The 14581-nt window shown below is 34.4% G+C and overlaps 1 protein-coding gene across 6 annotated transcripts in view; it reads left to right on the plus strand.

Moving 5' to 3' along the window:
* Nucleotides 1-14581, plus strand: part of Vha100-1 (V-type ATPase subunit a family protein Vha100-1) — a 110009-nt gene that overhangs the window by 83896 nt on the left and 11532 nt on the right. For all 6 annotated transcript variants that reach the window (XM_074183148.1, XM_074183146.1, XM_074183150.1 and 3 more), the window contains 4 exons: nucleotides 940-1066; nucleotides 5174-5350; nucleotides 11167-11379; nucleotides 14119-14409. In XM_074183148.1, coding sequence (XP_074039249.1) covers nucleotides 940-1066; nucleotides 5174-5350; nucleotides 11167-11379; nucleotides 14119-14409 — 808 coding nt within the window. The remainder of the gene's footprint in view (nucleotides 1-939; nucleotides 1067-5173; nucleotides 5351-11166; nucleotides 11380-14118; nucleotides 14410-14581) is intronic.

Here is a 14581-nt window from a genome sequence, read left to right on the forward strand (position 1 = left end):
TACCAGCATAAATGCAACGTCATCACCATTTATGATACTGTTAAAATATTGACGAAGCATTGGTATTGCCTTTCTGCTGGGGGATGTGGAAGCTGGTTGTAAATACTCCCAGCTGGTCTAGTCTTACATATTTTAGAGTTGATATTATTAGAAAAGAAAACTGTATTGATGTTGGAGTTTGATTATGACAAAATATGGGCATGATTTGACCGTTATTAAAACCAATTAATTTTTCTCTTCTGAAATATCAAACTAATATGTGGAGTAAAACCACACTCAGTGGATCTCATTGTAGATATTTGCAAATTTGCCATATACACCATACATCTTTTAAGTGTTATGAATATTGTCGATGTCATTTTCATTTTCTAGACCTAGAACATTGAAAGACCCAAACATTTTTTGTTCTGGAAACTGGATAATAGATACCACATATCGCATATTGCAAACTTTATGTCCTGACAAAATATTTTATAACTATGCAGTTTTGTTTTGGCACATTAGTTGTAGATTGTAATAATGTTGTTGCAAGCTCGTGATGCATCTTAGCAAAATGATGTTTAGATAGTGTTTAGATTTTGGCGTTGTTTGTATATTAGTGCTCTGTTAGAATCTGTACAAATTCGTTAGAATGAAATTAGATGTTTTATCGTTCAAATTCCTAAACTAAAATGTCGAAGTACGTTAACATTGTGCTGGCGAGAACAACAGATGCAGCAAATCTATATATTCAACAAATATTCAAATCGTCTTGCAATCGAAATTGTAGTTCAATTCTTTTTTTGTCTTTCTCAGTTATTTTACATTACATGCGGGCATTGACAAATATATAGATTTGTTTTTATTTGACTGTAAATGCTTGCAATTCGTACCTGACCCAACTGATGAACTGAAAAGGAAGCGATGAACAAGTTCACCAATATTTTTTTCTGTAAATAGTTTCGTAGCTGGTGTCATATTGAGGGAACGTATTCCTGCCTTCGAACGGATGCTATGGAGAGCTTGTCGAGGCAACGTATTTTTACGTCAAGCGGAAATAGAGACGCCACTGGAGGATCCTTCCACAGTAAGTACAATACTAATGATTCATCGAAGACAAGGTAAACGTTTTTTCTGTATTGAAAGGTAGTATATGAGACTGGGGCAACGAAAAACATTCGCCATTTATTAAAAGAAAATTCAAATACAAAAATTATTTTTTGTTAATACAATTGGGGGCAATGAAGGAGTCACTTTGGCCCATAGGCCGCTTTCAAAAACTTTGTGTTCTGCTAACCAAAAAGTGGAGACTGGTGGGAGAATGTTGAAACTTTTTGGTAAATGCGTTTATTCTGCTCATTCAGTACAGTTGTACGGAAAAAAGATATATACATGTTTGTCATATTTTGAAAGATATAACTCGTATCAATTTGTATTTGAAAATAAAGTTCATAATTTCGATTTCAAGAGTTTTCAAAAAATAACAGTTGTACTGGTAATTAAGCTGACGTTTCATTAATGTTACCATAAACATTTAAATTGAATTGGTGCTAAAAAAAATAAATTAACGTCAAAATAACTGTATAATTACTTTACATCAGTACGTCAGCGGTTATCAATCTCAAACAGTTCTCATGATCTAAGTATAGTTTTTATATTGAAAAAAATAAAGGGTATTCAATCTACCTAAATTAAAGTTAACAATGAAATCCACCAATATGGTAGTAGGACCAATATCAGCTTCTTGTATCCAAGACAAACTCAAGGTCAGCATAAAAGATAATAAATTTTAATATACAGTGCATTTCTTTAATGTCCCCTCATTTTATTTTTTGAAGGGGTCAACTCAAAAAATTGAAATTTGAGATTATTAAATTAATGCATGAATACTTTATTTTGAAGTGAAATTGACAGATGAAACTTTCAGGATCGCAACTAGGCGCCGTCTGGAAAAAAAATTGAATGGAAAGGAGAGTCCTGTGACACATCATTTTGAAGCTCCTGACAAATGCTTCACAACCCTAGAATATGAAGTCAATGTCTTCAATTACTACAAAATGGCGGAACTTTCAATAATTGTCTGAATACATTGACATATAACTATATAATATGAGGGAATAAGCTTGAGGTCAGTTCAGAAGATGCTCGAAATGGTTGTCTTGGACTTCTTGACATATAAACAGCCTATCCGATATTTCACACCGAATATTTTCGAACACAATAACGTCAATATCTCTACAAATATTTATTATTCTCTGAAGTATACCCAATATTGGACCAGGTTTAGTTTCATATAACTTTTGCTTCAAATAGCCCCATAAAGAAATCCAAAGGTGTCAAATCTGGGGAGCGGGCTGGCCATTCTTCAGGACCTCGACGGCCAATCCAACGACCGGGAAAGTAGTGTCCAAATTGTTTCTTACTTGTCTGGAGTACTGTGGTGGTGCTCCATCTTGTTGGAATACAATAAACATATCGAATTAATTAGGATTCGCTTCGACGATTTCAGTGATGAGAGGGTCAACAGTAGTTTACAACATAGTCAAATACAGTTCCCCTGTTAAATTTTGATCAATAAATAGAGGTCCTACAATATGGTTTCCCAATATTCCTGCCCAAACGTTAATTTTTTCTGGATATTGGGTATCCCCGAAAACGCGAGGGTTGGTGTCACTCCAATAACGGCAATTTTGTCTGTGAACATTGCCATTTAAAAAAATTTACATTCGTCACTAAAACAAATATTGTGGAGATAGGTAGGATACCTTGCAATGGTTTCCGTCGTGATTTCGCAGAATTCTGTTCTTCAAGGCCATTTTCAGTTAATTGGTGTACCATTTTAAAGTCTCCATACAGTAAAAGGAGACACCTCACAAACATTCGCGACGGAATAAATAGACTGTTCTGGATTTACTACCATCTCACCAATTATTTGCACTTGCTGTTTTTCCGGAATGGACGGATGATCTGGGGGCTTTTTGTTATATACACTACAGGTAGTTGTGAATTTGGATACAAGTTCCCTCAAATATTTTCTACAGATAGGACGATTCGGAAAACGTTAATTGAAAATGCTTTCGGTCTCGTGAAAGTCACGTGTCGCACCGAAAATAAAAATATCTTCAATTTTTTCTTCCAATGGACGAGAATTGACCATTTTAGAGACTGTTGACGTGGTACCTTTCTACTAGTAAAACCGAAAACTAAATGAGAATATCCTTACTGAACAATGATGTTCATTGTCGTACTGACATTTTTTTGTCGTTTTTATAAACAAAAAATAACTCAACAAACCGTATCGGGTTCTTGGAATTGCCATCTGACAGATAAAAAGGAATATTTCTAGAAATATCGATATTTATGTGTTTGTCTTCAGGAAATTATTAAATGTTCCGCTATTTTGTAGTAGGTGAAGATATTGACTTCATACTCTAGGGTTGTGAAGTATTCATCGGGAGCTTCAAAACGGTATGTCACAAGACCCCCTTTCCATTTAATTTTTTCCCCAGATGGCGCCATCAGTCGCCATTTTGAAAGTTTCATCTGTCAATTTCACTTCAAAATGAAGTATTCGTGCATTAAAGAAATGCACTGTATTTTTCATGAACGTTTGTACATTAGGATAACCTAAATGAATAAAATACTACTACTACCACTACTACAAATTAGAGAAATTGAGAAATTTCATCGACGGAAATTGGTCCAGATAATTAATAACTGTATATTCAACAAATAGAGTCCTACAGAGAAATGTACATGGCCAACTGGCCGAAGAAATGTCCTTGCATTTACCCAACCTATGATATCTCAAATAATCATTGTAAATGGATGACTATGTTCCCATAAACAAAATTGGACTATCAATTTAGATTCTTGGATGGATGAGTTCGGGATAAATGTATGAAATTTGGTTGTTTTTGCATTTTTTTAAGGTTACACCGTTATTATCAAAAGAGGGCTCAGGCAAGCCAATTAACATATGAATAACTTAACTTATTATCAACCTAGAAAGTTGAATAACCGGTATCAGGGCCAGATAATTGAATTAAAGGACTTGTCAAATCACCAACTTTCAAATTTAGATATATAGGGGTAGCATCTCTATTACAAACGGATACACCGTATATAATCCTGAAATAGTAGGATTTCAGACCTCTAACACAGTCATAATAACACAATGGCTGGAACGTCCGGAGCCTAAGAAAAAAAACACTTTATTTTGTTCAAAATTGGCTTCATTAATCAACGTAATCTCCATCAATACCGCGATTTAACTTTTGCCTCAAATAAGGCTTCAGTTTTATCAATAACCTCTTCATTCCACTAAATTTCTCACCGGTGAGCGTCTTTTTGAGGTCACCAAACAGCCAGTAGTCGCTGAGAGCCAAATCTGGCGAATACGGTGGATTTGGGAGCAATTCTAATTTCAATTCATGCAGTTTTGCCATTGTTTTGATTGACTTGTGACACAGTGGTTTGTCTTGATGAAACAATTTTTTTTCTTTGCCGTATGCGGTCGTTTCTTTGCAATTTCGGCCTTCAAACGCTTCTATAACGTTATATAACTTTCACTGTTGATGGTATTTTTATTCTCAAGATAGTCGATGAGGATTACACCACGCACATCCCAAAATACCGAGGCCATAACCTTTCTAGGCGATTGTTGTGCTTTCGAGCGCTTCGGACGAAATTCACAAGTTGCTCACCACTCAGATGATGATCGTTTTGATTCCGGAATTGAGTGATGGATCCATGTTTTATCCATTGTCACATATTGACGCAAAAAACCTGGTTTGTTATATTTAAACAGGGCCAAACACTGCTCAGAATTATCAAGACGTTCAAGTATCAACAAAAAATGTAAGGGTGCATTCTCTGGTCAAAAAATAAAGTCACTTTTGTGTATCGAAATAGGTTGAAAATTAAAAAAAAATATCCTATTGGCCTTTGTAAATTTGTGCTATCCAAACAGTTACGTGGATAGATTCATATATTGAGTGGTAGATGAAGTAGAAAAACAAAGTGGAGCTTCAGTTACGCCACAACTGCTTCGGTCAATGAAAAAGGGGTTACGGAGATCAATATTTGGTCCATCTGAAAATATATGAAAAAGATATGCTGGTCTATTTGTCTTCACGAACTATTCTGTACACAACAAAATTTCACTTGATTTTGATATTTATTATGTTATCAGGGCGACCAAGTGTACAAATCGGTGTTCATAATATTTTTCCAAGGAGATCAGCTGAAAACTAGAGTGAAAAAGATCTGCGAGGGGTTCAGAGCAACGCTTTACCCTTGTCCAGAAGCTCCGGCTGATCGCAGAGAAATGGCCATGGGCGTCATGACAAGAATTGAAGATCTCAATACGGTGAGTAGATCATTTGAAAATTATGACGATGAAATAACCAACTTGAAAAATAGATGAATCACTGTAGAAACGATATTAAATAGCTTATTGACGATTAAATTTTGAAATACTCAAAAAATTATTATGGAATAATATATATATATATATATATATATATATATATATATATATATATATATATATATATATACAGGCTGATTCACGGTGGATGGCACATTAGACGTTTCTGGTGAACCAGACAACGGATCACTTTGAAAATTTAATGGAGGGCATATTCGGACATTCTCTATCCAACTAAAATATTTTCGACAATGCGGTGTTGGCGCTTCTATTAGAAAGCAGTAGCAACTTTGATTTTTCAAATGGAACACTCTGTATATAATATTATTTTTGGAATCTCCAACAATTGCCCGACAACTTTTCTTGATATTTCCCTATACCTATCTGTTACCGTTTTCGAAATAAAAATTAATTTCAATTTTTTTCTTCGAAAATCATGACTTCTAAAAATGCCGATATCTTTTAGTTAAGAAGTACCATGATATCGAAATTTGGTTTGGAGTTAGGTGATACTTGGACACTTCCCACACGTCAGCCTAATCTCCGTTATTTCAATACAGGGTGGTAAAAAAATACAGTTTTTTCGTTTGCTTGAAAAAGTTGCTGAAATTTGATTATTTCAAATGGAACACCCTGTATATTATTGAAAATTTGGAAAGCTGCTGAAATTTGCTTTCTTTCTATGTATATCATACCTATACCTAACTAGTCAAGTTTCGGACTTATGAACATTTATTTGTGAAAATGTCCCTTCAGAATGGTATTTCCATTCGGTATTTGGTAAGCAGGCCATGATTACTATTTGACAGTAGCGTTGTGACATTCTCCTAATAATATCGACATTTTCGTCACTTCAGAAGTTGCAAATACCTTCAAAACGATGGAACAAAACTATTCAAACGAAGTTCTTATGAATTTGTTTATTATTTTTGGACAGTGTGACAAATTTATCAGCAGAACATGTAGAAAGTTCAATGAAATGTATCCGAATCTACCGCCAATGAATCTCAAGAAATTTATACGAATTCAGAACAATTTAAGTATGTTTGGATAAACTTTAAAAAAGCACCAAGAAACTTGAAATTGGAAATATTGATATGAATAATTATAAAAAAGTAAAACAATCATGTGGAATATTTCAAAATATGTTCGAATCGCTGGCCGTTCACTTCCAAGCACTTAAAAATGCGGGTGTTGACTGCTTTCGTGGTGGCAGATCTGATTTCATTGGGATCCAAATCTTCAAATGTTTGGGCAATCCTTTCTAACAATTCATCTCTCGAACGCACGGGTATTTTGTAAACTTTTTCTTTAAACATTCCCCACAAATAAAAATCTAATGGATTAAGATCGGGTGATCTCGCTGGCCAATTCCATGGTCCCAAGCGCCTCATCCACCGATCGTCAAATAGTCTATCCAGTTCTGCGCTCACTTCTCTTGTGCAATGTGCAGGAGCTCCGTCTAGTTGGTACCAACAGTTTCGATAATCTTCGAGTGGCAGATTATCCACGAAACTGTCTACAGTATTCTCCAAAGTATTCAGGTTAATGACTCCTCGTATATCACGTACCTCAATTTGTTGTCCATCAACATGCAGAAGACATTAAAACTAAATTTTTCTTGAAATCCGGCTTCTTTTGTGACGTGAGGATTTTCACTGGACCAATAATGACGATTTTTTCTATTGAAAATCCCTTCTCTCGAAAATTTCGATTCATCAGTCCAAATAATTTTATTTAAAAAAAGTGGATCTTCTTGAATGCGTGTCAACAACATTTCACAAAATTCTACTCTCTGTTGAGGATCTTGAGGCTTCATTGCTTGAATTTTGGTGAATTTATAATCATGCATTTTATGTCTTCGCAAGATTCTTTGAAGCGATGAATATTTTATACCCAAATCTTCTTCAGCACTTCTTATCGATGACTCGGGAAATGCGTGAAAATATGCTAAGACATTAATCTGGTTGTCTTCGAAAGTTACGGGTCGAGGCAAGTTTCTTGGTGCTTTTAAAGTTGATCCAAATGCATTGAAATTGTTCTGAATTCGTATAAATTTCTTGAGGTTCATTGGCGGTAGATTCGGATACATTTCATTGAACTTTCTACATGTTCTGCTGATAATTTTGTCACACTGTCCAAAAATAATAAACAAATTCATAAGAACTTCGTTTGAATAGTTTTGTTCCATCGTTTTGAAGGTATTTGCAACTTCTGAAGTGACGAAAATGTCGATATTATTAGGAGAATGTCACAACGCTACTGTCAAATAGTAATCATGGCCTGCTTACCAAATACCGAATGGAAATACCATTCTGAAGGGACATTTTCACAAATAAATGTTCATAAGTCCGAAACTTGACTAGTTAGGTATAGGTATGATATACATAGAAAGAAAGCAAATTTCAGCAGCTTTCCGAATTTTCAATAATATACAGGGTGTTCCATTTAAAATAATCAAATTTCAGCAACTTTTTCAAGCAAACGAAAAAACTGTATTTTTTTACCACCCTGTATTGAAGTAACGGAGATTAGGCTGACGTGTGGGAAGTGTCCAAGTATCACCTAACTCCAAACCAAATTTCGATATCATAGTACTTCTTAACTAAAAGATATCGGCATTTTTAGAAGTCATGATTTTCGAAGAAAAAAATTGAAATTAATTTTTATTTCGAAAACGGTAACAGATAGGTATAGGGAAATATCAAGAAAAGTTGTCGGGCAATTGTTGGAGATTCCAAAAATAATATTATATACAGAGTGTTCCATTTGAAAAATCAAAGTTGCTACTGCTTTCTAATAGAAGCGGCAACACCGCATTGTCGAAAATATTTCAGTTGGCTAGAGAATGTCCGAATATGCCCTTCATTAAATTTTCAAAGTGATCCGTTGTCTGGTTCACCAGAAACGTCTAATGTGCCATCCACCGTGAATCAGCCTGTATAGTCCGTTTTTTTTTAGCTGATACCACTATTGCTATTTCGGAAACGGTAGGTCCTACAAGAACGGTTAAATGGAACAAAAGTTGCCTTTTTAGGGATGCAAGATAATGGTATTCTCAGATCGACAAAATCACCAACCGTTTCTGATATATTTGCAAAAGACTAAAAATTACAGATTTTGTTTTTTGCTCTACCGCCTCCATTTTCAATAATAACAAAAAATGGCAAAGGGACTTTTTGCTTCATTTCACGTTTTTCATAATCTGGTTCTACCCATTTTTCAATGCGACGTTTTGTTCATTGAAATCCATCATCAATGTATTTTTTTATACAAACCTGTATATTTTTTTATACATTTTGGTAGTCATTGATTTCAAATGCATTGACATATTACAACATATATATTTCTTGACGTTTCTTCCATCATGTAACCTTTTTTTTAATGAGAAATCAAATTTCTAAATATCGTTTCAAGCACATAATTAATAGTATCGTAATACCCCACATTGAAAAAGAAACAGTTGTGAAACAGAATGTAAGGAAATAATAAATCGTATAAAATGAACAACATAACGGAATGCCTCACGTTACATTTTTCAAGTTACCGTCTCACGCGATGTCGCATTAAATGTTCAAATTGTCTTCCATAATTTCTTAGTCAAATACTTGCTCTAGAGATAGTGTGCTTGTGGCAGTTATCTAACATCTGTGGAGTGATAGCCATACAGGTTCTCTCTTGATTGATTCTTTCAATTCCTCATGCCCTCATGAAGCCCCTTAACGAAAAATCGGTGAACATGGTGGCCATTCAATAGGACCATTATTTCCTATCCATCTTGCTGGTACAGTTGTATTGACGAAATCTCTGCACATTCTCCTGCGAGCACCGTCGTGTTGAAAATACTCATATTTTCTCATTAAGCTAAGTGGCAAATCTTCTAGAAACTCAATGAGAGTCCCTGATAAGAAGTCCAGGTATAATTCTCCGGTCAGAGCTATTTCAAAAAAGTGGGGGCCAATAAATTTTATCATCAAGAACAGCAAGCCATACGTTAACACCATATATCTCTTTAAAATTGATTACTCTATGTAAATATTCATTTTCTTGTCGCCAGTGATAATGTATATTCGTGTTGAACCATCCGTTATTAGTAAATGTACAACAATTTTTTTTTGCAAATTTCATCATTTTGGCGAAATTTTCTAATGTGCCATCTACAAAAAAAACTTTTCTCCGCTTGAAGTTCGTCAAACGCAAATGAAGGACTTTCCTGACTCGATAAGGCTTGAATTTATGTTTCTTTAAAATTTTCCGTACAGACGTAGTGGATATGGCCGAATTATGAGCAATCTCCTTCGAGGATACTTTCTTGTTTTCAATTTTTTTATTTTCCACAAATCCTAAATCAAATCAATGATACTTTATCATTATTGTGAATCTTTTTTTTTAACTCACCTAAAACGCCGATCTCATTATCGCCACCACATCCAGTAACCGTACATTTTCTGTTGGAGGGTTTTTCAAAGGATCCATAATTTCGTAAATTATTTCCGATATGTTTGAAATATCTATGATTAGGTTATCATCGTTCAGGATACAATTCCTGATACAATGCCAGAGATTTGGTAGCATTTCTCAAACATCTCGAATAAACAAAAGCATATTCACTTTTTCGTCATTGGAAAAATGCATGTTTTTTCTTTAAAATCGCTCACCATTTTTAATAACTGTTTTATTTTGTTTTGACAATTAACTTGACATTAACATTCATGTATTTCATGGCTTACTTCAAAAAAAAAATTATCGTTTATCATGTTTCTCCTAAATATCATCTATGACTTTTTTTGATACGTTATTTTTAGCACCTATTCAGTGAATATAAATATCTCAATGAAGGATATCACCGACGCGACGGGGGAACTCTGTTTGGATTTCAGTAACATTCGGAAATTCGAGCTCTTAATAAAAAAATAGTAGAATATTGACGATTTCTTTTCGATGAAAACGTCGAGAAATACATATATCAATAAAATTTGTAATTAGACTGATTACCAAAATGTATAAAAAAAGATATAGGTCCGTATTTAAAAAAAAATTGATGATGGAGTTCAATGAACGAAACGTCGTATTGGAAGGTATGTTGAACCAGATTATGAAAAACATGAAATGAAGCAAAAAGTTCCCCTGTAATTTTTTGATATTATTATTATTATCGTCAGGAACTGAAAGTTGAGGTTAAACATGAGAAACAAATATTTGAATTAATGTTTCCCTAAAAAACTGTGTGTGAGGGTTAAACGAAAACTCATAAAGTAACACTTGATAAACATGAAAGCGTTGTAAAAGAACATGTCCTTTCACAATATGTATTAAAAAAATAATGACAAATCTGATTTTATTTGAGTCATCCCCCATTTTAACAAATGCAAAAATCAAAATCAGTTCATATATTTTCTAAGAACGTCAAAGAAAGTTCTCTAGTGGAATGACGTTCATCAAATTATAGTTACTCAAATGTTTATGTTGTTGTATTATAAAAAACTTGTTATTAATTTTTATTTAAACATTTATGAACTTCCTTATACCAGCATATATTTGTCTGAAAATTTTGTATTTAATAAATAAATATTTTATGTTGAAAGCAACGCTAGCAAAGCATATCGCCTCTTGGAAGGAAGATTATTCTCTGACATATGTGTATTACCTATCAAAAAATTATATAGACTTTTATTGTTATCACTGACTGATTCGTTCCCTCTCTGTGAAAGTACTTCTAAAGGCAACGATTATTCCATATCAATATTGAATTTCAGGTTCTAGGACAAACCCAAGACCATCGCCACAGGGTATTGGTAGCCGCTGCGAAGAACATAAAGAACTGGTTCGTCAAAGTTCGCAAAATAAAAGCGATTTATCACACACTGAATCTGTTCAATTTGGATGTCACTCAGAAATGTTTGATCGCTGAATGCTGGGTGCCAGTTCTTGATCTGGAAAATATTCAACTAGCGTTGAGGAGAGGAACGGTAAGTTGTTGATGAAGCAGCAAAAGGAAAAATAACACTATACCTAATACAATAACTTTTGGTAATCATACTGCTACCAATGGGATCGATATTGCTAACCTTTCAATCAATTCTTCCGTCTATACAAGTCAATTTTTACATCCTTGTGATACCAATATTACATCCATGGTTAATGTGTCCAATTATCACATTGAAATCTCTGAAATTTACGAAAAACCGTCAGAAATAAATATCAACAAAGGCACCGGTCCTGATGGAATTCCTCCAACTTTTGATTAAATCATGCAGCTTCATTTTAGCTCGACCACTTTTCTATATATTTAATAATTCCCTATTCTGGCAAATTCATGGAGTATTGGAAAACCTAATATGTCACCTCAATATATAAATCAGGTCGAGAATCCGACTTGTGTAATTATCGTCCAATTTCTATTCTTAGCGCAATCCCTAAAGTTTTGAGAGCATAACTTCTTATTACCTTACTTATGACTGCTCCCCAATTATAGGGACCCAACAATTCGGATACATCCAAAAAGTCAGCTGAAGTGGGTCTAATTATCTACGTTGATTTTTCTGTCTGATGCTCTTTCTAAGGGTTTGAAAGTTGACTCTGTGTACACTGATTGCTCCAAAGCTTTTGGCAAAGTTAATCATGAGCTATTGATCCATAAACTTTGTTTATATGGTGTTGATGGGCAAATATTGCAGTGGCTCAAGAGCTATGTTACGGAAAGAACACAAATTGTTAGACCTAATCATTACTATTCTGATACCACCGCAGTTACATCGGGTGTTCCACAAGATTCACATTTGGGACCACTGTTGTTTAACCTTTTTATCCACTATCTAATCAGCTGTTTATATGAAAGCGAAGCTTTGCTATATGCCGACGATTTAAAATGTTTTAAAATAATTAAAAGTGAGGCTGATACATTGTGGCTACAAAACGATATAGATTGCCTATCTAACTGGTGTTCGCAAAATGGTATGTGTTTGAATGCATCCAAATGTCAAATTCTTCGCTTTCATCGAACACAACACCAAATCACTTTCGAATATAGTATAAATAATCGGACCTTACATTCTGCTATTAAAACCAAAGATCTAGGTGTAATCCTACACTCCACACTTAGCTATAAATCACACATTTTTGCTGTAATAAAAAAATCTTTTAAGATACTTGGCTTTATGAAGAGAACCACTCGTGATTTTACCAACATCACTGCTATTAAATCTCTTTATTTTTCCCTGGTTAGATCTCATCTCGATTATTGTTCCACAGTTTGATCCCCTCGTTACGTTACACAAAAAGTGAAACTCGAGGCCGTACAGCACAATTTCCTGCGATATATTGCGTGTATACTATGACTATACAGCATTGGAATGCATTTTGAACATACCTTCTCTTGAGGCTCGCAGAAAACAGAGATTCAATACTTCTATTCAAAATTATCAATGGACTAAGTATCAGCCCCGAGTTTCTCTACAAAATATCTTTACATGTCCCCAGTCGTTCAACTAGACAGGTGCAAACGTTTTACGTTTCTTTTCACATGTTCAATTATTCATATACTTAACAGCTTTATTCCCAGAAATCTTCCATTGGCTAACTCTTTAAATAACCTTCAAATCTTTAATATACCAGGTTCCCGCTTTAAAGACCATATTCTTCACTTAGCCATCTAATACTCTCTGCTGGTGTTGTTGTATTGTGTCTAATGTTTCTTGCCTGTAAGAATTATATCGAAGAAAAGAGAATTGAAACTTTCTATGCTTTTAACCACTTTTATTTGTAACTAACGTTACTGAAGTTTCTTCCTATAAGGACATTTTCAAACTTTTATGTATAAGTTATAAGTTCTGCCTCATCTACCATTCTCTTCATACCCCTCGTCAATCTACTACTATTTTTGCAGGTACTTCAATAACTTTCCCGCCGATAGAACTTTCGCCAATCAGGACCAGGCAAAAATGGCATTCGCCTACTTCATCAAATCCTGGTTACCCAATTTTCATGAGATATTACAGTTTGAACTAGACACATATAACCAGACAAAACTTTTGAAAAACCTAATAATTTATTGCTATATATCAATATGTAAAAGATTGTCAGTTAATCAATTTAAGGGGCTATTCCCTGCCTATTCCATGTCGAGGGACAGCAATTTTGTTCTGGTTTTCAATAGCTTCATTTCACAACAGAGGTTCCAAATTCCACTTAGGAAATCAAGCGAATCGTTGTTAGTACTTTTGGAAACATACGTTCAAAATAATATCAATTACTTCCATATCTTAGTGCTAAATATCAAATCTCAAAAGCTCACTTGGAATTTTGGTTCAAATAATGATAAATATTACTGGAGTTCTAACCCAACACCAAACCGCTACTTTTAACACCTCGACACGTGTTTCAATCAATAAGTGATCATCTTCAAGTAAAAGATTAATCTTCCTCTTCCATTACTACACTAAAGGTTTCAAACAATGCATCACAATCCAAATAATAATGTCTTACATCAAACAGATATCTTGAGATCCCAAATAACTCTAGCTCTTTAAAAAACTTGATATTGAATGTTAATAGTCATTTTCCATCAATTTGAAGTGACGGCTAGGTAACCTACCGGTTTGTATTTTTTGTTAAAGTATTTCATTCCTTTTTTAAGGATTGATTTGACCCCAAATCACTGAACATTGTATTTTCTTTTTGTGATTCACATGGTTTTTTTTCCTTTCAAGGAACGCAGCGGTAGTTCGGTTCCTCCGATCTTGAACAGGATGGAATCGCAGGAGAACCCGCCGACTTACAATCACACGAACAAATTCACTTCCGCCTTCCAAACTCTTATTGACGCCTACGGCATGGCGTCTTACAGGGAAATGAATCCGGCCCCGTATACCATCATAACCTTTCCTTTTCTCTTCGGCGTGATGTTCGGCGATATGGGTCATGGATTGCTGATGACCCTCTTTGGCGCTTGGATGGTACTCAAGGAGAAGCCTCTGGCCGCCAAGAAATCCGATAATGAGGTGAGTACCTCAATTACTGATGATGAAGTTTGTTTTTTACTTATTGTGTAATCATACATATAAAATTTCAGATGTCAGGAAGTAACATATTTTTTCATTTATCAAGTACACTAACTCCATAATAAAAGCCCAAATGGTACAACAACGTTTCAATTAAGAAACCATTCAAGCA

The sequence above is a fragment of the Leptinotarsa decemlineata genome, unplaced genomic scaffold (genome assembly GCF_025532065.1).
Source record: "Leptinotarsa decemlineata unplaced genomic scaffold, Ldec_3_MD MMD2_tig00026330_RagTag_RagTag, whole genome shotgun sequence".
NCBI classification, from domain to species: Eukaryota; Metazoa; Arthropoda; class Insecta; order Coleoptera; family Chrysomelidae; genus Leptinotarsa; species Leptinotarsa decemlineata.